This window comes from Sparus aurata, chromosome 22 (genome assembly GCF_900880675.1).
Source record: "Sparus aurata chromosome 22, fSpaAur1.1, whole genome shotgun sequence".
Lineage (NCBI taxonomy): Eukaryota > Metazoa > Chordata > Actinopteri > Spariformes > Sparidae > Sparus > Sparus aurata.
The window spans coordinates 4,374,261-4,401,542 of NC_044208.1; the positions used below are offsets into that span (position 1 = coordinate 4,374,261).

The 27,282-nt window shown below is 39.9% G+C and overlaps 1 protein-coding gene across 6 annotated transcripts in view; it reads left to right on the forward strand.

Moving 5' to 3' along the window:
• LOC115574195 (heparan sulfate glucosamine 3-O-sulfotransferase 5) overlaps positions 1 to 26,257 on the forward strand; it is a 108,472-nt gene extending 82,215 nt beyond the window's left edge. For 5 of the 6 annotated variants that reach the window (XM_030405537.1, XM_030405539.1, XM_030405536.1 and 2 more), the window contains 2 exons: positions 23,934 to 24,075; positions 24,682 to 26,257. In XM_030405537.1, coding sequence (XP_030261397.1) covers positions 23,969 to 24,075; positions 24,682 to 25,612 — 1,038 coding nt within the window. In that variant the 5' untranslated portion in view covers positions 23,934 to 23,968 and the 3' untranslated portion in view covers positions 25,613 to 26,257. Of the gene's footprint in view, positions 1 to 14,241; positions 14,430 to 23,933; positions 24,076 to 24,681 lie in introns of all 6 variants that reach the window. The other variant, XM_030405538.1, reaches the window with a different exon arrangement.
• The last annotated feature ends 1,025 nt before the right edge of the window (positions 26,258 to 27,282 follow it).

The window sequence follows — 27,282 nt, forward strand, 5'->3', positions numbered from 1 at the left end:
TAAGGTCACTAGCATTATGGCGCAATGCCATTAAGCTTTGTTTATGCTCACACGAGGCTAGTGCAGTCGACTTGCCAGTGTTAGCAGCTAAGGCTAGCAATTGTTAGTGCCATATTTCCTGGCATTTATGAAGCTGTAAACATATAAACATGGCACCACAACTTATAGACAAACTTAACATAAGTGAATAGGGCTTTTGTGCTCTTATCTCACCTGCAAATACAAGAAAAAGACAGTCTTGTGTGAGTACAGGCTCTCCATGCTGCTATCTTCACTGTCCTACGCTTCGCAACTGAGCTTACGTCCTTGTTTACAAGGATTGCAGCGCCAGTCACCGGCCTTGAAAAGCCTATTCTGACACCTGTTTGCGAAAGTGGATATTGCCCAACAGGTACATAAAGTGATACAGGTGAGTTTCTCCTGTGTTTTTGTAGTGACACAAGGCGTTTTAAATTAAATTAATAAGAAAAATAATGGTGGGTTACTTAACAGAACTAATAAAATACTACTTCTGAACTAACAAAATGTCCAGAGTGCCACATTCAGACAGAAAAAGATACAGCGCGTCATTGTTCAACATCAACGTATCCCATCTATTATTCATGGCTCTTGTGCTTGCTGCAGTCTTCATAGGCTTTAACAAGGCTTTTCAATTCTGTCTCTCCCTGCTCTGCCGGTGGTGCGCCCACACACACACACACACACACACACACACACACACACACACTCCACTCTTGCCATTGAAATTGTGGATTTTGCCTAGTTAATGCAGTCAGATGAATTATTAATTGTAATAAGTAGAGCTTCCAGGCTCTGTGTTTTATTGCATCCTCCTTCACTGCTCTGTGACGTTACAGAAATGGCAAATGTGTCCGAGACAGACTGAACCCCTTAATAACTGAGCTAAGCTTTGTTTCCTCTGAACCTGAATAAGGCTCCAAGTGTCTGACTGTGTGAGATCTGACATATTTTAATGTATTCACCTCCAACCTCTGCATTATAATGTTATAAAGCTTTTATTAAAGGACAACAAGAATGCTCTTAAGACTTCAAAGTTTGTTTGCCTCAAATAAGGGGCAATGTGTGCAGCTTCAACTGTGGCATTTCTGTGAACCTCTTATGATCTTTAGATGTGACTGCATGTATCCTCCACTGCAGCTTTGAAGATGAGTTCACCCAAAGATGAAAATTCATCTTCTCACCCCCATGCCGATGGAAAGTCCGGTGAAGTTTACATAGTCTACAAAGGATATCTGCAAACCAGTGTTGTAGCATTATCCTAAAAAAATAAAGGTAGCTGGGGACTTGATTTTAAATGGAAAATAACAACTGAAAAATTGAAGAATGACTAAAGGAAAAACAATTGCAAGTCTGTTCTCACTCCCAACACATCAAATATGCCTATGCTTCTAAATATGACAATGTAGGTAACCCTCTAGAATCACTTCTCTAGTCTCTTCTCTAGTGTAGTCATAAAAAGAGTAAGAAAAGCCCGCTCCAGGGCATGGTTGAGGTGATTAGATGTTTCATACACAGGACAAAAGATTGTGACCCAAGTGTGAACAAAATCCAAAATTGATTTATTTTGAAGTTATGTAAATAACTTTACATATGTAAGTGATTTAACTTACATATGTGTACGATCACCTAAAAGACACTTTTGCTAACCAGTAACCATAAACACAAAGCTAAACACTGGAGTTAGCATACAAGCTAACAAGCTAGATTTACCAACAAGATATGTAGCTCCACTGCAACATCGTAAGGCGATATGCGCTATTGTGAGTATTACTGTAATCCCCACCATCTTAGCCTTGTGGTTAAAACATAGAATGGAACATATATCAAGCAGGGGTCCTTGCTTGTCCAGCAGAAAAGCGGATGAAAAAATAAAAAAATGACCCACCCTAATGAAACATACAATTGCAACAGGAAGCAATTTGAAGTTTCAACATATCAGTGGTTTGCAGGAACGCAGTGTACACTGGCAGCATTTATTCCAGAGATTGGGTTGATGATCAACTGCTTTCTCTGCTGACTGACTGAGTGAAACTGCAGTTTGATTAACTTTTGTTTTCTGTACTGTGAGTAACACCTTCCACATTACACAACCATCCATCATTCTTAAAATAAATATTGTCTAGTACAACTTCAAACCTCACAAATATCACATTTTCTTCATTATTTAACACCACTGATGTAAATACAAATCTCAGGCCTTTAAAAATGTGTTAGACGTAAAACTCATTAGCCTACATCATCACAATGTTACGTCTTGAAAACTTGTATGTGGAAGTAAACATCCTACCCTCTCATTGAAGTTACAAACAAGTGATAAGTGGGTGAAGTTACTGTGACAGAGACACTATTCATTCATTCACTGAGTTATTTGTATTTATTTCTTCTTTCCACACATCTCTCACAAACTCTTGTGCGCTGGTGTTTGCTGTTGCCTCTTCTCTCAACTGACAGCTCTTCGGACACGTCAGTTCATACCTCAGTGATGCCAGGCTGAGGCTTTGGAGGCAGACACAGTGAAATGAACATGTGAAGAGGAATGTGCCTAACCAAGCAGAGCTCCTTACCCTGACTGGCAACAGCTGACTGGCTCCCTGAGCAGATGATGTGCCGCTCATTGATGCTTTCTCCACTCTTACAGCAGTGAAGTGAGATCCTGCAGAGTCTTTGAAAAAGCACTCTGTTTTTTTGACAACCTTTACATTTCACCTCCCACTTAAAGACTTTTCAGACGTAAAGTGCACTTCCAGAGTTACCTCAGGAAGCTCTTTAGCAACTTCATACAGATTAACTGCTTCTTCTGGGCAACGCAACGCTGTTTTTGTCGCTTGGTGTTTTTGCCCATACTGTATTTCCTAACACCCTAGTGATGTATTTATGATCATTAATCCATTCAAGTGCCACTCTCTGACAGATTTTCTAGTCACTGATTCAGTATGGGAACTGGCAGAGTACACACACACACAAACACAGTCAGTGCTTTTACATGACACTTGAATTATTGGGTTAGTCCGACTATGATTGGATTTTTAAGATGCATGTATACACCTTAGTCTGACTGAAATCGGACCGGATCGTTTTTCTTATAGTTGGATAAAAACACCTAGATTATTCGATTGATAGTCGCATTACTCCTGCATGTATACGTTCCATCAAATCGGATCGGATTTTGCGTTCTGCGCAGGCTCAAGATTTTTTCCCCGGGCTGTGAGCCGGAAGTAGAAGGACGTTGATTCCTAAAGCAGCAGTGTCCACTCACATCCAGACAGGATCCTGAACACACAACACTACAGCAGAACCTACTCACCTCTGAACAATAGATGATCAATACCCTTTATCGCAGAGTATTTGAAAAGAACACTCTTAGGCAGCTAAAAATTCCTTAAAATTCTTGTAATATTCTTACAATCCAGTATGTTTATATAGCCAAGCTGCTTCTTCTTGTGGTTTTGTGAGTCACTTAGTTATTAGCAACCAGTTTTATGCAGTGATGAATGTGAGATTGACATACATTTTACAATTATTTTCTTGTTATTTAATTGAGTCTACCAGGAGAGACCTAGTTGGGCTGGGTAAGCATCAACTTTAAAAACTGTCATGTGTCAAAGGTTGCCATGGAATTCTTGGCAATATTCTTAGTATTGCTAGTCTTAGTCTTTGATATTTTACATCTAAATTGGGAAATCAGGAAACTTTGAACTCTATATCTTACTGAGAATCAGATAAGAAGATCTCTACCTCGACTACCACTGTTACATTTTTGCATTAAATATGGTGGATCAAGCATCAAGACAGGAAGCAGGGGGGGCAGCTGGCCTTGTTCCTACCAACAAATCTAATTCTCAGGAATTAAACATGCTTGTATGCATCATGTAACACAAATTGATGAGTGAGCATACAAAGATGAAGTAGAAGAAGCAGAAGAAGTAAATTAGTAGGAGTCATCATCATGATATATTGTCCACGATATATTTGTCAAGATGAAAAAAAGAAGAATAAATGACTTGAACAATGTCCCTTTAATAATAAATGTGATGTACATGGCATGTATTATTTGTATACAATTTGTTTTACTCTTTACTTGAGGTCCTTGAGGTGCTTTCTTTCTGTAATATAATAAAAGTAGTCAGCCATGACCTACACATGTGTAAAAAAGTAACTATTGGACTATGTACAATTACAAAATAATACAGCAGCCAGTAGCAATCCCTCTCTCCCACTGGTTGTACTTAAACTACATGTAGTTGAACTACATAGCTTAACTACAAATTGCTGTAACTTGCTGGTAGTTAAACTACATTCATATTTTGTGCTGTGTCAAGTATTTCAACTACTTTTTGGGTCATTTTTTGTAGTTTAATTACTCAATTTACAAACTATAATGTTGGCCTATAACATGAAACTGACCTATATAATATAAATTTTATTTAATTTTTCTTTGAAAAAAGTAATGAAACATGTCATGACATGCTAAAACAACACTGCCTCTGATTGGCTTGCCCTGGCAGCACTCAAATGCTTCACACCGCCCAACCATGACCATATTTGAGCGTGTACATGTTGGATAGAGGTGCATCTACAGAGACAACCTACGTGTTCACATGTGAGCGCTGCATGCTGAAAACAACAATAATTTTGACTTTTTAAGACTTTTTCCTCTTGAGTTGAGAGTCATTTTTCTGCTGGCATGTGAATTTTCTGTAGGCTATTATATTTTGTTTCATATACACCATATGTTAATTTATTGAACGCTGTATTAACTGAGGATAATGAGTATAAGTACCATATTGACCCGAATATAGGACAAGGTCTTTTTCCGATGAAAATAATGTGAAAAAGTGGGGTCATCTTATAACTGGGGTCTAACCGTTGACACATGCTGATAGTTGTCTGGGGTCGCTACACGACTGTGACGGCAGAGGGCGCCAGCTTATTGTAGAGATGTCAGTAGCCCTTTTTACACAGCGTATCTGCATTATCTCCAGAGCGGTGATTTGCCAATTCTCCGCCAATGGGGATTCACACAGAGCGAAGCATCTCGGCCTTAAACTCGAACCGCTGGGTAATTCACACGGAAAGGCGGCACTGCGGCTCCTAAAGAGGCATGACGGTTCACATCATGTTGATGACATCGGTGTTTCCCAGGTGTCCCCTGTCAATCTAAACCCGCGGACAGTTCATAATCATATGGATGCTGTTATAATGTGTAGTGATTGAGATATTGACCCACAAAACAAGGTGACGAAGTTCCTTTTTTCACGCTAAATTACATAGTTAATAATCACCATCAGTTAACAGGTCGCTGTCTGACTTGCAGGGACAGAGGTTGTTTTCTGGGGCAAAGTTCTCTGAAGTCTCGGTCGGGAGGGCTGACGGTCGTGGTGATTTATTTTCATCACAAACACTCTGTGAGTTAAAGTTTCTCATGAGAAACTAAACGAAAGCATGCCCATTACCATTACTGGTTTTACAAACTACTGCCAGGCTGAACTACATGTAGTTTTACAAGCTACACTTGCAATGTAGCTTCCCCAACAATGGGGACCACCAGAGCATCAAGGTGGAGGGGACACAGGTAGACAGTAGAAAATAGGCACTTGTTTGCAGGTGCAACCCATCGCCTTCTCTTGTCGTCCAGCAGACTGCCAGAGCCCCAAAAATCTCTGTCAGCGTAACTGACATGTTATTATTTCCTAACTGTATATTCAGTGGTTCACTGGTGTTTTTTGGGTTGAGGTTGTGTTTTTCTCACGGATGGCTTGTAAAAAACAGCCAGAGGCTGAGCTGATGCAACAGATTGTGAGCCATAGTTTTGCCATTTATAAAGACACCGTCCAGCTGTCACAGCAGCAGTGTCTTTGGGCTTGTTAGGTGAAGCAGACAGGCCGGATGGGCCAGAGTAGCGGCATGGCAACCCTGCGGTAACGGACAGTCTATCTGCCTGAGACAGGAAAATGCATTTTAACCGATTTCCCAGGTTAAATCCATGAACTTTACAAGAAAAGAAATAGTCCCAGTCCACAGTCCCAGAACGGTAGCGCAGTATTTTTCAGAGTGTTATAGCAAAATTTGGTCTATTGTTAAATCCCTAATTAATCGGTCACCGATTCGATTCCTGAAAAAAACAACTTATTTATCTACAGCTGAGTTTGGTCTCACAGTGTCTTTGTGCAGGCTGCTGTGCTGCTTCCTGTTTACTTCCCTGTCTGTCTGTGGATCAGTCTCGGCTGAATGTAAATGTAATTCAGAGGAATGGTGATCAGACCAGGAAATCTGAAAATGGTAACATGCTTGCATTTCTATAGCACTTTTCCAGTCTGCTGATCACTCAAAGCGCTTTAGAACACTTGTCACACTAATCCATTCACATACTCATTTAGGCATTGATGGCAGCAGAGGTTCAATTTCGGGTTCAGTATCTTGCTCAAGGATACTTAGACATCCTGCTGGGGGAACTGTGGAATCAAACCAGCGACCTTCTTATTACTGGACAACCCAATCTACTGAATCATCAGAAAATGATGTGAACTGACAGACTGTGATATAGATGAAATGCTCTGGTTTGGAAAATGTAATGTTTGTCTCAGTATCAACATTATTAATGGCAATATGGACGTGGTGTTCCTATCAGGCAGACATTCCATATTTCATATGGACATGTCAGTTACCTGAGAGATGCGATGAATATGATCAGCATCCTATGAACAGAGCATCATCAGAATAAAAGTATTTAGACTTCATTGGGGTGTGTTTACAGCAATCGTGTTGGAAAGATTTCATTTGTTCTGTCTCTTCAGTTGTTTAGTGTTTGTACTTCTTGTGAGTAATCTTAAATACAAATTCAACCAACCATAAGGTTTGATTCTTATCCATGATGTATTCCTGAGTCACAACTATATGACACCTGATAGCCAGAATGTACTTACACTTTAAAAAACAAGAATAACAAAATGAGATGCTAGTATTCAATAACATCATCTTCTTAAAGCAATGGATGTAAAATTATTGTTGTAACAAGCAGAGAAGATAATAAATCCTGTCTTATAATTCAGTGCATCTGTAACCTAATAGTTATTTTTGTGGTAGAAATATCGGTATCGGTACTCAGTATCGGCAAGTACACAACTGAAAATATTCATACTTGGTTTGAAAAAAATTGTATCAGTGCAACCCTAAGAGATGGGACAATAATTTTCATTTTCATGTGAAGTGAAGTCATAATATTGATTTATCTCCCAAGAAATTATATTGAACCATCTGAACTATGTAACAAAAGCTTAATGAAACACAGATGACAGGTATGTCCTGCTATGCTACATTCCAACAGCCTGATGGGGAAAAGATGGCGGGCAGTCATAGGCCCTGGCTTAAATAGGTGGATGAAATTTTAAACACCTACACTCGGAAAGCAGAGCAGAGGGCCTGTCAGAAGAAATCAAATGATGTTCATTGTCTGGAAAAACAGTTCAGAGGTTTATACACGCTGCGTGGCTAATTAGCTCCATGCATATGTTGTATGTTCACATAGACTGTAAAAACCCTGCTAACATCAGTGTCAGTGTCACTTACAGGTGAGGTTGTCAAATAGACGTACCTCAGCTCTGATAAGGTTTTCTCGAAGGGCTTACACATAAAATATCCATGGCTTAGTCTTTGATTGGAGCTACGCAATAAGGATGGCCCAAGGTTGCTGCATTTCAAGTCAATAAAAAGGAGCAGATCAGAGGCTGGGCTGATGAACGAGGAGGTGAATGGCGTGAGCTGGTTGTTCAGCAGGGAGATATCTCAGCAATCCCTGCAGTGTTTTCATGACTCAGATACTCATCACTTACACATTACTTAGCTTTAACCTCTGCTTGTCACCTTCCTCCCTCTGCTCCCCTCATAGTCTAGTCAAGCTATGAAATGAGATGACAAGGTTTTACCTGTGTGGATAGGCTGTGCTTGCTTCAGCCTTAAAGGGATGAAGGGGTTGTTTACCCTGGTGTGTCTGTGTTTGTGTGTGTGTACATAAGTTTCTGATAAAATCTTCATACTACTATTTCATCTGTGTGAACAAGAAAAAAGCACCAAGCATGTTTGACTATCTCCTGTTGGATATTTGGAAAGCAATTTTTGCTGTTCTGCTGGACGTTGCATACCTACATGATCTCTATGAATTAAAGCCTGTGTTTTCCCTCACTGTTTCTTGGTTTGTCTGTTCTGTTCTCATTGTCATGTCACTCCTGTTGTCATCGTGTCTTCATCCTGGGTTTTCTGCGTACCTGTGTCTTTTTCCCAGCCCTAATGTGCACCCATTGTTCTGCACGTGCTTCCCTTGGATTGCGTGTCCATTGTCCAGACGTCCTGACTGTTCTGGCATTGGAGGTCTTAGCAGACACCTCTCCAGTTCTTGCATTGGGGTTCCAGACTGACGCCTCTGCTGAGGGTCTTGTCTGAAGTCTTGCCTCTCACTGAGTTGGGGGATGTCTTGTCTATTCCCAAGTCAGCCAACACCAATTATGGTCCTGGATTGGTCAGTGCCTGTCCAGACCCTTGTTTGGTCAACACTTCTCCAGTCCTCGGTCCCCCCTTGGCTGTCCAGCCAACACTTGTTCCTAGTTCCCAGTTGGTGGCCCTGCCAACACCTGTACCTGTCACCTGCTTGGCTGTCCAGCTGACATCTTATACATGTCTCCCCATTGGTGGTCAGGGAGAGCTCCTGGTTCTCTGCCGGCCAGCCAGCTGACCCTGTGCCTCTGGTCCTCCAACAGCGGCCTAGCCAACTCCAGCCTCTGGTTCTCCCTCGGCAGTTCCCCAGACACCTTACTTTAGTATCCCATCAGCTGCCTGGCTCACTCCAGCCTCTGGCTCCCCATCGGCTGCCCAGACAACACCTGATTACCCTGGTACCCGGATCTCCAGCCCCTGTGACATCTACTTGCAACCCCTAGTTCCTAGTAGTAGGGAACAGCACGTCAGGCGAATAGAAGGAAACCAGATGAAATAAAGCTACAGAGGTAAGCAGGGAGTGCTGGGAATTAAGTGCAGACATGAAATGCTGTACTTTAAGACCTGGCAACACCACTCGCCTGTCTGTCAATTTACCTGTAAGGCCAGAGCCAGCCACCAACAGCTCCCTGCTCCACCCAGAGCTGCAGAAAACAAAACAGGGAGCTGCTTGTTAGAACAGGAGCATCTCCACTGGGGAGTGTTGGCTGTTGGCTCAGCGTCTGTTGAAGGCACACTCTCGGCTAGAAGGTTTTTGTAGGTGATGCGATTCGGGATTCTCTCAAGAGGTGGAGAGAGCTCAGAGTCCCTCCTACCACATAAACACGCACACACAAACCCACACACCCTCTCCAGCACCTCCCTTTCACTGTAACAGTTGCCCTGCACTTACAAATTCTAATAATGCACTTAACTCAAAAGCCAAAAACAGGCCTTCTTACTTAATCTTGTTAGTTTTCACCATGTTACAGGCAAAGACATGACGTGAAGCAATTCAGCTTTGAATGGACCATTAGACTCCTGATGGAAATCGCTGTGAAGCGGTCAAATCTGACACTTGCTAGTTTGGCTTGTGTGAAATTAATAGGCCTCTACTTTTATCAGCCTTATTGGGCCAAACCAAACTGTCTCCCCCATCTTTCTTTGTATACATTTACGAATATAAAATACAGTTCATTCATCTAAGCCTGGTTGTTGCTATGTCATTCGATACTATGTTGTTTTTTTATCTTATTGATAGGCTAAATTAGTGAAGACAAGCCTGCTCAACACATGGCTTATCGGCTGTTATAAAAACTAAATCATGGGTGAAAAAAATCAGTAAACATACTGTTGATTAAGAAAATCAACAAAGCAGACACAGAAAAACAAGGGCCAAGCAAGCCAGTGTGTGAGCAAAAAGGTAGACAATTAAAGCAAGGCTTTAACGCTAATTTAAAGAATTGAGAGACTGAACGTTTTTGTCTCTTGTCAAATGCCGACACTTGGCTCAGGTCTGATAAAACCACCATGTCATTGTAACTAATAATAATGATAATACTGCATACAGCCATGGTAATGCTACACCAGTCTCCACAGAGATTGCTACTGGAATGCACAAGTTTTGTTTTGTGCAATCACGAATAGCACATGTTCGCAGACGACAGCTATCTTTTTAGAGCTTTTTATAGTTTATGAACACTGTTTGCTGTTGGTGCTTATCAGATGTAATAAACAGTTGTATCTCACTCTCTCCTTTATTAGGCACAAAGTCACAGAATACAGCCACAGAAGCAGCTTACAGTAGCATCAATTATTGTTTTTCCTTTTTTTTCCAGAACCAGAAGGAAACATCTCAAAGGGCTTTTTATATAGTGTGCCTACCCTTTTTATTTAGGTGCACCAGCACATAATTTAGATGCACATATTTACACATTTTCATCTAATTTAAAATGAACCAGACCAGGGGACACTTGGATGATGTCATTACATGATTTTTACTTATCAAGATTAAGATTTCGAGGCTAATGCTTATACCAGGTGGAAATGGGTTGGAAGGATTCCTTTGCTTAATATACACTGTTTTTTATTTAGTTTTCTATGTCAATTTTTTTATGTACACCCATGATTAGGATGTATAATATAAAATGAAATATAATTCAACACATGATGCTGTCAAGTGCAATTTTAATTTCCACTCAACTCTGGCCTACTTTGGGAATGTTTTTTATGCCCTTATGGCATCTATTCAAAAACCTAAAGTAAAGAGAAGAGAAGCTCACAATGAAAGAATAATGTTTGAAGTCATATGTGCTCAGCTGTAAGTTCTCACAGCTCTTAAAATGACATATCTGTCATTCATCTGAACCTCTCAAAGAGTGTCTTTGTGTTGTCTTTGTGTATTGGGTGCCTGTGTGTGTATGTGTGTGTGCGTGCGTGCGTATTTGTGTGTAGGACTTGCTTGTTAAAATGGGAGTAAGTGCCTTGAGCCTTGAAAAAAAGCACACCTAGTGGGGATATCTCCTCTTCTTTGTCTGCTGTCTCAAAGTTTATGATTGCTGTCTGATTTGGTGTTTGATGGTCACACAGCAGTATTCCTCTGCTGTCATGTCAGAGCTGTGTGAGACAGCTCACAGGCTCATTCTTAGATGTAGTAATTAGCCTCCTGTGTCCGGGGATTAAAAAAAACCAAAACATTTAGAACAAGGGTCAACTGCTCTCACAGCTGCAGAGCCAGAGAGCTAATCATGTTGATATCTTTCTGTTGTGACAGTTGTCATCATGCTGTGAGAATTTATAAATCACACCAGGGACTGCCAGAAGATTTGTGGCATGTAGTACTGGCAGGGTGCATTATTATCGCCTGTCTTTGGGAAGTCAGGCTTTAAGTATAAAAAGCTTAAATATGAACTGAGTTCAACTATAAAAAATGTTTTTTGTACATTGTATCAAATAAATAACCATGTAGAATCGGTTACAGGCGTAGATTACCAGCTAAATCTGTAGCCTCTTGGCTTCATGGAGCTTTATAGTTTCTGCCCACTGTTTTTGTCACCTTTCACACCTGGTATGAACTTCTGAGAGTGAGCCAGTCATAGACTGACAGCTCAAAGTACAGATGTGAATGCGCCCAAGATACGTTGAGAACATACATGGAACCCATCACTCAGATCACATTCACAGGTGGTCTAGGTGGTCCTTGCAACAAAAATACGTGGTTAGGTTGGGGCTGCAGTTCACCTGACCTACACACACAAAACTAGTAGCTTAAGAGTTACGGCACAGGAACAGAAGCCGAAATTGTGTTAAGGACCTGAACCAACAGATTATTAACCTACATTACTTTAAATTGTGACATGTCCAGGCTTTGCGCACAGTGACTTTGCACCTCATAATTATTTTTTTAACATGAGAATATGTATACGTTATCAAATATAATATATCATTAAATCATAATAATTGTAACGGTTGAAGTATACAACCAGTGGACCCAAAAGTTGATGCCAAACCAGTAGTGAATTTGAGAGGTGAATATAATGATCATAAGAAGGTTTTGTTGGTAGGAAGAGATGGTGAGCTCGAGGGCAGGCCAGTTGCTCCCAGGGTGGTGCAGGTGGAGACTCACGGTTATGCAGGAGGCAGGCTCAGGCAGTGAGGGTTGTGATCGGTGGCAAGTGGTAGAAGAGCTGGTCCACAGGAATGGTCCGGTCACACTGGAAGAAGAGGAAGGCAGGATTAAAATGCTGGCGAGTAAACGAAAGAAAGCTTACTAAATGCATTGATTCTATAGATTCAAGGAGGGATGTAGCACCACTGGAACTGGCAACAATAATCTAGCAGCGTGCAGACGAAAGGTCTGGGCAGGTACTGATTACACTCAATGCGCTGCAGGTGTGTGGACCAGCACAGCTCCGACCAGCAGCAAAGCCACATCCAGCCTCACCTCTGAAACAAAAAGCACAGAAGACCACAAACAAGCCACCACAAAGTCCAATCATGACCATTATAACTTTTAGTTCGAAAAAAACAAAAAGCTACAATTGACTAGTAAGGATGAAGGCAACAATATCTTTTTTTTTTTTTGGAATTGCTAATAAACCTAAAAGTTCACGGTGTTGTTGGTTGTTAAAAAGGGACATTACAATGTGCATGCTTGCCAGTGCCATATGCACGTGCACATAAGGGAACACTTTTAAGTATGGATTAAGTGACTTAGATTTAGATATGAGCAGTTTGGTAGTGGCAGGGCATAAAGGAGATACATGTTCAAATGCATACCTGTGTCTGTGGGTATTTCTTGTAAATACACAGGTGCTATGATAACAGGATGCCACAGTAGAGCTGGAGACAAAGGAATCTGCAGAGGCAGGTGATAAATAATGGAGGTGTAATATCACAAAATGGGCGCCTGGTTTGATAGAGTTGAGTGGAGGTCAGCAGAGGGTGGAGCTCTAAGCTGAACAGAAGAATCCTTCCCTTGTGCATAAGCAAAGATCAATAACAATAATAAAGCACACAGTGGTGAATTATTCATCAATGCTCTGCCCTCTCTCTGTCTCCTCTTCTCCTCATGCCACAATGTCCCTAGCTGACTCAAATCCAACAGTAGGAGTTACAGTACGCTGCTGCTGCTGCTGTCTGTCTCCATCCAACTTTGGAGAGTGTTTTTTTTACTTACAAAGAGCCAAATGCATATTATTAACTTTGTTCTTTTTTCCATGTAAATGCTTTTGATGACACTTTGGAGTGTGCACCAGTTCTGTCAGAGGATAAAATGTGTGAAGTAGGCTGTAGCTACTGCCATTTATAGTTGCTGTCAGGCTCTCTCAATAAATAAAAGATGAGCCAGCTGAATACGACTGTGCCCAAACTATCAGCAATTAAAATACATAATGGACAATTATCATATTTTTCCAACTTTGGACTTCTTCTCGTAAGTGTATCCCTTGTATCTACTGGTCCGTATTACACTTAAGTCACAACCTTTGTTGTAAAGATTTGGGAAAAGTAAACTCAATTCAAATTAGTAGTGAGAGCCAACTGTAGTTTTCAGTTTAACAGAAATTAACTCAAGCATTTGTCTCTGAGTGTGACTGAAAGAAAAAACAGGAAGCAGTGGATTAGCTACTGTAGCTCACTGTACCTATTTGAACAACGTGTTCTCACTCCTATTTACCAAAAACAGCAGCTTGGTCAGTGGCGTTTAAGCTGGGGTTGGTGAAAATGAGAAAAATGTCAAGCTCTGGCTAGATTTTGAAAGTATTCAGCCAGTAAACCCGCTCCCCGCACTCAGGCCTCTCTCCAGCTACTCCCCCCATACTATGAACACGTGCTTTCTGACAACCGCTGAATACCACTGATGGAGTCCTGAGTCCTCACGAGCGGTGGGAAGAAGAGTGTATTGTGCATCGTTTTCATCACCACATCTCACAACAAGTTGCTACCTCATGTCTCAGTCACCTGTAAGTTAACACCTAATATCATCATATTGAACACAAACAAACATAGCCATTGCTTGTATTGATAGCTGTCTAGCTAGCTTTGTTAGCATTCAGAAATTGTTTTGAAAAATGATACTGATGTGTTAGTTATTGTTGGTTAGCTAGCAGCAGCTGGCTATGGTTACGTTAGATAGGACAAAGCTAAAACAGCAAGATCAGTGGTGCTACACTTTTCTTCTGTTACCCTTGGTGATTAACAAACAAAAGTGAATATTGTATTTCACTCATAATGATGCAATGTTTTGCATGTTAGAGCTTCCATGATGAGAGCATCGTTGACTCTGATGACATGTACACACCAGAGTGAAGCACATCATCCCGTCAGAGAGGAGGCAGAGTAGAGGCTGTGAACATGAGAGCGACAGATCAGAGAGCAGGTGTTCTCAGAAAAGATGACCCACAGTTGAAGATCTTCAAGCTCAAAGGATTGCACATGAGCAGGTTTCTAAAGAAAGAACATTACTTGTGCTTTTTTTCTGATAAACACCACCTTCAACCATGTGTGTTTGTACAGTATATTGACCAGGCATTTAATTTGGATGCATAAGTCCCCTAATAAGAATCACATTTCTTGTCAAGTACTTTTTTCACCATTTGAATGTGTGTTTTGGCTCATCACAATAAACACAGAAAGATGTAGAAAGGATAAAGGGCTGTAACTTCAAGTCAAAAGCATGAATAGATCAAATGAAAATAATTTAATATAAGCAGGATGTACTTGACCATTAAAATGTGATAGAATTGTGATTGAACATTAAAAGTGTATATGTTCACAGTATGCTGAGGACAGTCAAGCTCTGTTCCATAGAAGTATCTAATCATGTTGCTCATCTGATACTTTACAGGCCTCAAACTACATTTGGAGCAATCACATCAAGTGCTGGAACTATTTCGTTTATCATTATCGTTTAACTTGTTTGAATAAAGTCCTTAAAATGATAAATACCTTTTTTCGTACACTTCCAGCATAAACAACCAACCCATTAAGGTTCTTCCCCTTACACGATGCACTTATAATAAAAACTGAAATAGGTAAGACTCTGTTTATTGAATTTTTTTGAACACATATGAATGAATAACACAACAAAAATAGTGTACCTTTTAATGTTAAGACAATATACAGTACAATTAACATACACACCTATATACAGGAAGTAATGTAAAAAATATAAAGCAAACCAACATGTTATGAAAGAAGGACACATGCATATATTAAATGTATCCATCGAAGACAAATATTACATGAATAACAGTGGTGTGATCCTTGTTGCTATCAGCATCAAGTTACACTCACAAACAGCCCAGGGTAGCAGTGCACGTGTGAACACTGCTATATGGATTAAATCTGCTGAGATTGAAAAGTGGCCGAAGGTATGTCAATTGCTGCTCCGTGGCATATACCGATCTCCGCACTGGTATACCGGTCCTTGCGGTGCTATGCCGCTGTTAATCCGCTGGTATTCCACCGACACATGACAGTATGTGCCTCTCGAGACTTTTATGCCATTGAAAGACTTTTGGATGGGTACCGTTGACTAATTGACAGCATAAACTTTGAGTCAACCAACCAAACAATACTTACTGACAGGTTTATAAAATAATGCAGTACTTCTTATAAATGTTGCGGGACATTAACCATCGTGGCATGTTATGCTTCACATTGACTGTACTTTGAATGGCCGGGATTAGTCGCTAATAACACTAACACAGGAGCTAACATTAGCTACATTGACTACATAATGCAGAGCAATAATACATTTCCCCAACCAAAACAAACCAGCTTGATACCTGTCCAACAGAGACACATCTACAATGGCGTCCGTTTTCAGGCCTTCGACTCCATCAGTTGTCGCCATCGTTGAACAGTCACTCCAATGTTGACTCTCGTTTTACCTCTTGAGCTATTCAACTTCTTTTTGTTTGTGACCATCTCCAGTTCGGTCTTTTACTTTCTTGCTTTGTTTGGCAGAGCAAGCTGCTGTATGCTAAGAGTTTTTATAAAAATATGATAAAGAATGCTTCTGAACACATCGACCAACCCCAGTTTTAAGCTTTATTGAGGCTTTATTCTTCTCTGTCTTGTAAGTCTACACATGAAGGTCTTAGTTTAACAAAAATACATACAGTAAGCAATGTCTAGTTACACTTTCCAAATAAAGCTTTCTGAAAAAAAAGAAAGCTAGTTGTATCTGGTAAAAATGACTACAGGTTGGACATTAAACTATTCACACTATTCGCCAACTGATGAAAAGAAAGTAACAACATATTACTTTAACTGTATGGCATGAGTCCCTGTTAAGGTTTCCAGGCACCACACTTTATAGTGTCTGTGTGTGTGTGTGTGTGTGTGTGTGTGTGTGTGTGTGTGTGCGCGCGCGTGTTCGATACTACAAACCTTTTACTTTGCTTTATTATTCCAACAATAGTGTTTTCAGTCTTACAAAAATTGTCTATTTTTACCAACTCCCTTGTGCAATCGAGAACAGAGCACTACGGATTATTAGCGCAGCACAGCCAGTGCCTTAATAACTAAACCAGTTTTTGTGCTGTTTTGTGCTGTGTCACCACAAATAGCCACTTTTTTTTATCACATTGATATATTCCACATTCTAGTATTTAGAAACTAATTATAGTTGTTATCAGCCTGTAAACCACATTGCTCTCCAGTGTTTTAATTACATACAAGAAAGCCAGTCAGCATGTCTCTAATCATTTCTCAGTCTATTAGACCACAAAGCTGTGAGCTAATGTATGATTGATCACTCATGACAAATTTCAGTCAGAAGTGTGTGTGTGCGTGTGTGTGTATGTGTGCGTGTGTGTGTGTGTGTGTGTGTGTGTGAACAGACACCTGTATTTATCTGTGAAACAATAACAAATCATCATTTCCTGATTAGATTGTCTGCCATATTAACTACCATATTCATAATCTGGATCTCTCAAGTATGATCACAAACTATTACATTATTATACAATGTTATAAATAAAGTTTTTTTTTACGTTTTGTCTTCTACAGTATTTAATGTCCACATGTTACAAGGTCCTTAAAGTTCAGTCATTCCAGCACAGATGTCTCAAGTCCCAGTTACCATCACAATCAGCTGTGAGCCCCCATATCCAGCACTGTCCAATCACATGAAGTCATACAATGATGTATTTAGGTATGTTAGGACATAATGCTCTGTCTGTGAAGTTTCATCATTGTATATTAAATGATATACTGTGTGTATATGTTATGTAAAGTTACAGGGTAAGTGTACAACTTTACTACCCACCTCTGGTTACCTGCTTTTTATTTCACCTCTGTTTTAAGTGTAGCAAACATCGAGGAAAGCAGGGTGATCTGAAGTCAGCTGAAATGAGAGAAATTGAAAAAATGACAGAGTAGGGTGATCCCTGTTATGAAGAGATTATGGTTAGGACTGAATGTTTTGGCAGTCTGCCCTAAAAGACACTTCTTTACATGAATTTCCTCATGGCAAACTGGATAATTATACAATCGATCGTGCCTTGAGGATCACCTGTCTGTCCTCAATAGATAAATATTAAATATTTCCACTATAACTCAAGAAATATGAAATTCTTAAGGAAAGCAATCAATTCAATCTATTTGTATATATCAATTCACAACAAAAGTTAACTAATAACAATTTTTCTAATTGGAGTAGGTCTAGAGCGTACTCTTCGATTGATTTATTCACAGAGACCCAACATTTCCTTCATGAGCAATCACTTGATGAGTGAGCAACAGTGGAGAGAAAAAAAAGCAGTAGTAACAGCTATGTCTGAGACGAGAAAGCAGATACTCTGGGGAAGATGCCAAGTTAGTAACATGCATTATGGGATATGAATGTGTATAGATAGAGAGGAAAACAGAGGATCTCAGTGCATTATGGAAAGCCCCCTGGCAGTCTAAGACTATCGCAGCATAGCTAAGAACTTCTGCAGGCCCTAACTATAAGCATTATCAAAAAAGAAAGTTTTAAGCCTACTCTTTAACTTACAAAAGGATGTATACCTCCCGAACCAATACATGAAGCAGTTTCCACAGGAGAGGAGCAGGATAGCTAGAGACTCTGCCTCCTTCAAGGGGGGTAATAGGGTACTATGAGGTCTTTAAGATATGCTGGTGCCTGGCCATTAAGTGCTTTGTGTGTGAGGGGGAGGATTTAACTTCGATTTTGTATTTTAAAGGAAACCAGTGCAGAGAGGCTAGTATGGTAAAAATATGATCCCTAATATTAGTTTGTGTCATACAAGCGTAGCAGTATTCTGGATCAGCTGGAGAGTCTTAAGAGACTTATTAGTGGCCCTAATAAGAGAAATTGCCATTATATCAACAGCACATTTATGGTCCACATAATCATGTGGTGTCCATTTCACTTTGGACACTATATGATCTTTTCCCTTGTTCAATCAAGTTATTCATCTCAGTACATTGCCATTCTATTTGCTAGTCAGCCATCCATCCATTAGCTATACTTGTAACTTGGCAGAGTTGCAGATCTGACCCAAGCTGACATTGGGTAAAAGGCACAGTACACCCTGGACAGGTCACCGGTCAATCACACGGCTGACTTGTGCCCAATTTCCATTGCATGGTAAGCTTTGCTTGGAACCATTCTGTTTTGTTTTTTTATATTGGAAAAGTATGGATAATACCTGATACCTGGTACTATTTTTTGTACCACTTCTGTTGATGGTCCAAGTGAGCTGAGCTAATACTAAAAGGAGGACTAAATATACTACAGACCAGTTAACGGGCGAAGAGAATTTTCGTCTGTGCGACGCAGGACATCCTGTGTTTGTACACTTTGACAATGATGTCATGGCGGTTAACATTGACAGGGTGCTATCTGTGATGAAAAACAAAATCAAGAAAACAAGACAGCAAATTAAGTCGGTGAAGGATAAGCAGGTATAGCTAATGGATGGATACTGAGCAAATGCTAGGCCCAGAATCTTATTGCTGTGAGAACGACTGTGCCATCATGCTTACTAATTTTTTTGAGCAACTCTCTTGGTTTGACGACCAAATAACCTTTGTAGTGCTAAGGGCAGTAAAAACAACACATCCTTATACCGAAACGATGGAATAGGTCAGTTGCCAGTGACTCCCAAATTAAATTCTTCTTGTCAGGGCTTCCCGAGCAAGCTGCTGCAGGAGAGTGGTGAGTTGTGTTCTCTTTTCAATAGAAATACGTCAAAGCTAGCAGATGTTTGATGCCTCGAACTATGTGCTGGGACCCTATTTGTACTGTTGCTGAAGTTTGGTGCTGTTCTGAGCATTATTTGTGCCTATGAGTGGCTGGTTTCTTGGCTCCCCCTGCAGTTTTGAAACTGTATTTTACCTGAACATTTATCTCTAAGCAGTGAGAAATGGTCCAAGTGGAATTTGATTTTTCTGATCAGACTTTCCCCCCAAGTTTGTTACTGAGAGTGCACTTTTAAAGGAGTCATCACCCGGAAATCGCAATTTCTCTCGTTAAATCATGCATATTGGTGTTGGACCTCTGTTGAAACTTGCCTGAAAAGCTGGAGTTTGAAAGTGGCTTATTTTTTTCGCTTTGGCTGTTTTTCCGAACAGGAATAGCGCACAATAGTGCGCGTTCCTAAAGCACGAGATTTTGACTCTGCTCCTGTGGTGACGTTACCACAGGAGGCTACTTGCATAATGCATCGGCTCACAGCCGTCCTCAGCCAGAGTGAGCACGCAGAATCTGCTTATTTCTCTGTCATTTTCACGCCATACATCGTCACCGCCAGCATTAAAACTCAGGTCTTACATGTAAAACACGAGTGTGAAAAGTAAGACGGAAAAAAAAAGAATTTACCATTCAGAGACGTCCTGCTGTAAACGTGTCTCTTCCACCGTCTCTGCCTCTTCACTCTCCCGTTCGGTTTCCGACTCTGGCTCGTACATAAATGCCTGAATTCCGTAAGGTTCGTCATTTAGTGTGTGCGCCATGACAGGGGGCTGTTTATGTTTTGGAGTCCGTGTGTGCATGCAGGCTCGCCCCCCATTCCGACTCTGTCCTTCCTGCGGCCAATCAACGCGCGCCTCATTACATATTAATACAATGCACATCCGGACCGGTCAAAACCTCGCGCATAATCTCGCGTGAGAAAGTCGCGGTATGAAAAAGTGTCAGAACAAGCTCTATGTTTGATTTTTTGATTTTTTTTTTTTTCTAATAAGTTTCAAGAATTGATCCAAAGCGATCCAAGAAGGACTGGATATGTAAAAAACCAGGTGATGACTCCTTTAACTAAAGCATTTCCAGACAAATGTTGGTCCCCTTTCTGCTGATAACTGGATTGTTACCACTTTTCTCTCCACTTATACTTATACGTCATTCAAATTTGACATTAATGATATAAGTCACCAACAAAGTATTGGTTTGTCTTTCCAGGATCACCTCTGGTTTTATTAAAATACATCCTCAATTCACTCCCTCTCTAAACCCAGTTGACCTTAGAACCATTTCCTGCAGTGACTCCCCAAATCATCTGTGGTCTTGGTCCTGGCAAACACTAGGGTCACTGGCTAACTGAGCCATGGACTGTCAGCTAAGTAGCCAGCTGCCAAGGATAGCTAGGAGTTTTTTATCCAACTGGTGAGCATGTTAATTAGTTAGCCCATTGGGTCGGAAACTTTTTCTGCAGGGCCCCCTTGCAGATAAAAAAATGTCAAGCTTCTGAGAACAACTTGTCTGCAGTGGCTCTGGTAGTAACATGTTTGCAGAAAAGCAAATCCTCCCTCAATTCTTTGCCATCAATGAATCTGACGTATGCTATTAATATACAGTCTTTGTAGAAGGCAAGTTGAGCATCTGAAGGCACATGTGCTGCTTTAGTAAAGAGTGGGCTTCTCTTTGTGTTCGGGATGTGAAATCTCCAAATGGTGTCTTAACTTGTTCAGCTTCATACTGTCAGAAACAAATATTTTTAGACACACAATACACTGTGGTTTCTCCTTGTTACCCACCATAGTACTGGTGAAGCCGAAGGCAAGATATGCCTCATTATATTTCCTTGTCTTTGTTTTGGTAGTTGTGACATTTGGTGTAGATTCACCTTCTGCATTACGTTACCTTAGCAGTCCTTTCACAAACTTGTCCATTGATTTGCTAGTTAGCAGTGCAGAAGAACGATGCATCATTTATATTTAGCCTTGCCCTGCATGCTGGTGTCTGCTGGGTCATTCTTTAAGATTTGGCAGCTTTTGAGGCTGAAAAGTGGTGGGAAATCACACAAAAGGAGGAAATGACAAGCAACACATGACACATGAGGGTAAAGCTTCAAGATAAACAGGAAATAAGAAAAAACCCACCTGAAACATGACAAAAGTGTATACTAATATTCTGTCAATGTCTCTTCCATTTATGGCATAAATAGACTTTCCATTATGGGATACTGGTGTATTCCGAAAAGCAGTGAAAGTAAAGCAAGAGTAGGTGGAGAAGTCTGCAAACTAAGAGTTGTGTCTGCTGTAGAGCAACATCTTATCTTGAAAAACATTCAGCCAACATTAGCCACCATAAGTGGTCACACCAGAAGAAGGAAGGCTTTAGCAGCAAGAAAAAAAAGAACATGAACATACACAATAGACACAAATATAATCACATTTTTGTCCTGTGCTTTATAATGTGACCGTTTCTTTTTTTTAAGATTTTCTTGAAATAAATGACTTACTCTGAAATAAGTGAGAGACACAAGCTGTAATAAAAAACATTTCTTTTCTAAATGGGGCTCCACAAATGCAGGGCTGGCCTCTGGCTAACTGGCATTATTCTTCCGCTTTATCAGACTGATGAAATTGCTGGTCTCCCTTTAGAAGTCACCAAGAGGCAATATGAATGAAATGTTTTCTAGTCACACTGGGGTCAAAAGCTCTCTCTACTTGTTTATGAGATGCTCTATTGGATCTGCTCTGTTGGCAGTGGTACAATGGTAACTTTAAGGCTGGATTAGAGTGCACTTGGTCCTTTTGTTACAATGCTATGACTTCTGTATGGATTTTTTTTTCCACAATGTCATTTTCCCAGTCACACTGTAGTATGATTGCAGATGCAGGAAAGGCCAAGCTATCAATCTGCAAAACACCGGAGGAAACTGTTTTCTTTAATTACAGTGACACAAACATTTAAACCATCTGTATGAGAGGATGTAGTGCCCTCTCTTGGAAAAAGAGATGAATTCTTTCATTTTCATTGTTGGTCAAAGAGCCATAAGCATCAACATAATTTGACTTCACATGCTTGATTTTGGTATCCATCCTTTCATTGATCAAGAAGAAAACAAGACAAGAATGCTTTAAGGTCTGGGACCCCTATTAAACAATAGATGAGGTTAAAAAGAAGAATGGCTTTGGATACAGTCTGTGGGAATATCTCATTATTTTGTATATAGTTAAAAAGGATATTTTTTGGTCTGTGTATCCTTTTTTCATGCATGATTTTGTCTCATTTGGAAGTGATTTGGAGTTGGCTTTGACTACTTCTTAAGTGAAAGCTTTCTGAAAGAACAAAGCTGCACTTGTCAGTATTTTATATTAGCACTAGATCAAATGATCGTGTAATATGAATTATGCCCCACTGCTCTATGGAGCATTTTAGCTCATTTTAGCAGATTGTTTTGTTTTTTATGGCCTGCAACTTAATTGTTTTGAGTGACTGTCACCACTCTTGTTATTGTGGTTTCCAGCTGAAGCAAGCAGCTACAGTATTTCGTATTAAAATCGCTGTAAACCTGTAAACTCACTGTACAATAGTTGCCTAGCACTTGATGGCAGAGAAATATAGTAAGTGACCTGCTGGAAAATATATGAGAGCATTCAGCAACTAAAGTGCCTGTTAACAAGACCAAAAAGTGGTTAAAGAGGTTCAATATTGTGCTTATTATACTTACCACAGTTTTACTTCTTCCGTTGCTCTGTATTTTCTTGCTGTGTCATTAAGTAAGGGTTATGTAAGTGTTGTGTTAAAAGCTTGTAGTGCCCCGAACTGAGCAAAAAAAATAAAAAAAATTATAATAACTAACTGGAAAACCAATGAAGCCAACCAATCAGAAGTGGAGAAGGGTTGATTTTATGGTAACAAATCCCTTTTTGAGTGGTATGATTACATTCTCTACTGTATAAAACTTACCAATACAATGACATGGAGCAGTAGAAGAATGCATTATGCCAATTTCCCTTGTTAAATCATAGAGTGTGGTTGTCATCACAGTTCCATGACAATATTGCAACATGTTTTTAATCACAACATCTGGTACATTGTTTAATCCCTACGACATAACATAAGGATTTATTTGGGGTTGTTTTTTCTGCCGACCAGACAAACATAGGTTCAATATTCACTCTCCTTTTATTCAGTTATGACTCCACCAACTCTTTAATACTCTACTATGTTCACTGGACAGTTTTGCTTGCTATTTAGTCTTCGTCAGCTCGTTTAAAGTTGGAACAACAGCCTGCATCTACTCAGAAAACACTTATGCTTACACACTTAGCTCAACAAAAAATCTCCATGGGAACTAGAAGTCGACCAATAGTGGATTTTTAAAGCTTGCTACATGGAAGGAAAAATTGCCAATTAATTGCATGATAATATAAATACTGTTGCAATGTTATATCAAATGATAATTTCAATTTTATTTCATACCAGTTTTTTTTTTTTTTATGATCATTATTTATATTGTTTCTGTCTGAACGCTAGAAAAGCTGTACATTAGAATAAATCTAATCCTTGATTTGGCAGAAATAAATAAATAAATGTAACTAAATTATGGTTGTTGGGTGAGCATTTTCTCTAATGGCACTGCAGCACTTTTCAGGCATGTGTGAGTGTGGCTTAATCACTTGTAAGACTTGATTTAGTGTGTGTTAATAGAAATTAGGCTGTCTCTCTTCCCCTGGTGATTAGTGGTTTATGTGTTCTGCAGGCTGAAGACACAGTCCTGAAGATTGATGGAGGGCCATGCTATTCAAACAGCAGGCATTGCTGAGACAGAAGCTCTTCGTTCTGGGCAGCCTTGCTATCGGAAGTGTCCTCTATCTTGTGGCCAGGGTTGGGACCTTGGATAGGTAAGTAATCTCTGTCATAATACATACTTTTATTTACACTAATTTGGATAATAATCTGGCATGTCTTATTGTTTTTTTTTAATTTCTTAAATGGTAATGCTAAAGAATACATTTACTGCTGCTTCTCTAAATCAGTACAGACTGGCAGAAAAAGCTTATTTTAGCCTATAAAGCACTGCAAGTGTCCAGGTAATGAATCAGTTTTTTATTTATTTGATGACTTGATTGATCGTGTGAAGGAGTTGTGAGCCTCCATACTTATTTTTTGATCTCCATCAGATAAATGGTAAATGGCATTGTGATAATACCAGGATAGCTACAGTAACACAAGAGAAATCACCACATTGTCCAGTTGTGTCTATTGACATAAACACTGTCAACGACTCCTAGTTAATTATCCTATTTAAAAAAAAAACAATTGAATTATATGCAGTCAGTCAACACTGACATTGATATCATTTACAAAGCAAGTGTTTAGTTCTTTCTAAATATTTTGCACTAAGAAGTTGCTAACTTCCAAAGGAACATATGTATCATTAGTGTAACCTGCCAGACAGTTCATTTGAATCATTTTTTGTGTTAGTTTTTTGTTTTATTCTCTTTCAGGCTACAACCAATTTGCCCCATTGAGAGCAGACTGCCCCCACCTGAGCCAGAGCAGATCCCTCTCCGTACTCTGCAATTTAAGCGTGGCCTGCTCCATGAACTACGCAAGGGCAATGCTACTAAAGAGCAAATCCGCCTGCACAACCTTGTCCAACAACTTCCTCAGGCCATCATCATTGGGGTGCGCAAAGGCGGCACCCGCGCCCTGCTGGAGATGCTCAACCTGCACCCAGCAGTGGTCAAGGCCTCACAGGAGATCCACTTCTTTGACAATGACCAAAACTATGCCAGGGGCATCGACTGGTACAGAGAGAAAATGCCCTTCTCCTTCCCTCATCAGATTACTATTGAGAAGAGTCCTGCCTACTTCATCACAGAGGAGGTCCCTGAACGCATCTTTAAGATGAACTCCTCCATCAAGCTGCTGATCATTGTCCGCGAGCCCACCACCAGAGCTGTGTCAGACTACACACAAGTGCTAGAGGGCAAGGAGCGCAAAAACAAGACCTACCACAAGTTTGAGAAGTTGGCCATTGACTCAAACACCTGTGAGGTGAACACAAAGTACAAAGCAGTGCGGACCAGCATCTACACCAAACATTTGGAGCGCTGGCTGAAGTACTTTCCTGTGGAGCAGTTCCACATCGTAGATGGAGACCGCCTTATCACGGACCCACTGCCAGAGCTGCGGCTAGTCGAGCGCTTCCTCAACCTCCCCTCGAGGATCACCCAGTATAACCTGTACTTCAATGCCACCAGGGGATTTTACTGTCTGCGATTTAACATTGTCTTCAACAAGTGCCTGGCAGGCAGCAAGGGCCGCATCCATCCAGAGGTGGACCCAACAGTGGTGGCTAAACTGCAGAAGTTCTTTCACCCCTTCAATCAGAAGTTTTACCAGATCACTGGTAGGACATTCAGCTGGCCATGATGAGCTTTGGACTCCTTCAATGAGATTCCTTGGATTGGTTTTTCTTTTTTCAAATGCCAAGCTACAAGATCTCAAAAGATATTAATAGCACTTTGACTGAATTTAATACAAGAAAGACAATGTTACCAAATATAAAAGGAACTTGATGTAAGTTAGTTTTTACGTGTGAATTATGAAATAAAATGGTTTGATGGTTTGACTAAAATATTCAGTTCAAAGTACTTGATCTTGAAAAAAATGAATTCACCCACTATAATTGTTCACCATAAAGACAAAAAATCCAGTCCTGAACTGTGTGATTCACTAAGAGATTATTATTTTGTCACTCTGTAAAAGACTATCAAACACTTCCATTAAGGCTGTTAAGATTAGCCTTTTTCATTAAAACTTTTTTATAAGATGATAAAATGACATTTGATCAACAACAAAACCGTTCACTTATTTTCCATTATGTTGTTTATTTGACCAAAACTCAATGTGCAATCAAGATTTATAGTTAGAGCCATAGTGAAAAAATGTTGTTCTCTGATTATTCTTGTCAAACAAACTGTTCATTCTATAATGATTAGCAATATGTGTCTGTTTCTGTGCAAATATTCAAGTGTGTGGTTAAAAAAGTTGACATTAAAAGTACATATAAACCTCTGTCTGCTGATTTATTGTTTACTTTTATTGTCATTAAAAGGAATTGTCCAGCATTTTGGGAAATAGAAAAGAAAACCGATACCAGTTTGATATGTGGCATTGATTACCCTTGATTAGTATAAGTGGAAAAAAAAACATGTTGCATGTTCTTTGTTTATTCCAACTAAAACAGAAATGTAAAAATGGCAATTTGTGGTTTAAGAGAAAAAGTGTGAAACATAAGGCCCGAAGCAAGTTGGCACCAAACACAGAACAACCACTGTTAACTAAACTACTAATAAATGCAACATAAAGGTCAAAGGATTAAAAGGCAGACTGTGTTCTCAACACAATTACTTCACAAATGATACACAAAAAAATAGCACAGCGTTGAAAGCTTTGTTGTGTCTGAAGAAATCAATTGTAAAAGTGTTTTTCAGAAGATTTATATTTGAAGCAGTTCCATGATCAGAGTCAGCTTGGCAAGAAACAATATCGCAGACCAAGTCAGAGAGCTTATTAATAATATGATATGACGATACATTTATGAATTCCTATATTTACAACCAGCAACAACGTTGAGGGCAGCCATAATGTGGCCCTGAGTCGGACACCCTTGTTTAAGAGGCTACTACGTGCTTACCTCTCTGATTGGATCAGGTGACAATGAACAGCTTTATTGCTGTAGCAAGGAACAGAAGTGCCTGATAGATGACTGATTGTCACAACGTGGGTACAGCATCTACCTCCCTCAAAACCAGTAGTTGATGAGTTTAACATTTCAGTTTGGCTATAGTTTAAGCAAATTAGATACAATGGTTTGGTGACGATATAGAGTTAATAGGCATATTTCTTTATGTTGGACAGAGCTGAGCCAGGCTAGAAGTTTCTCTAGCGGGCTCCAGCTTCTCACTTTAAGGTTAGGTGTGTAGGATTTAGGAAGATCTATTGCCAGAAATGAAAGAAACTATTCACAACTATGTTTTTATCAATGTATAATCACCTGAGATCACTAAGAACCGTTGTGTTTTCATTACCTTAGAATT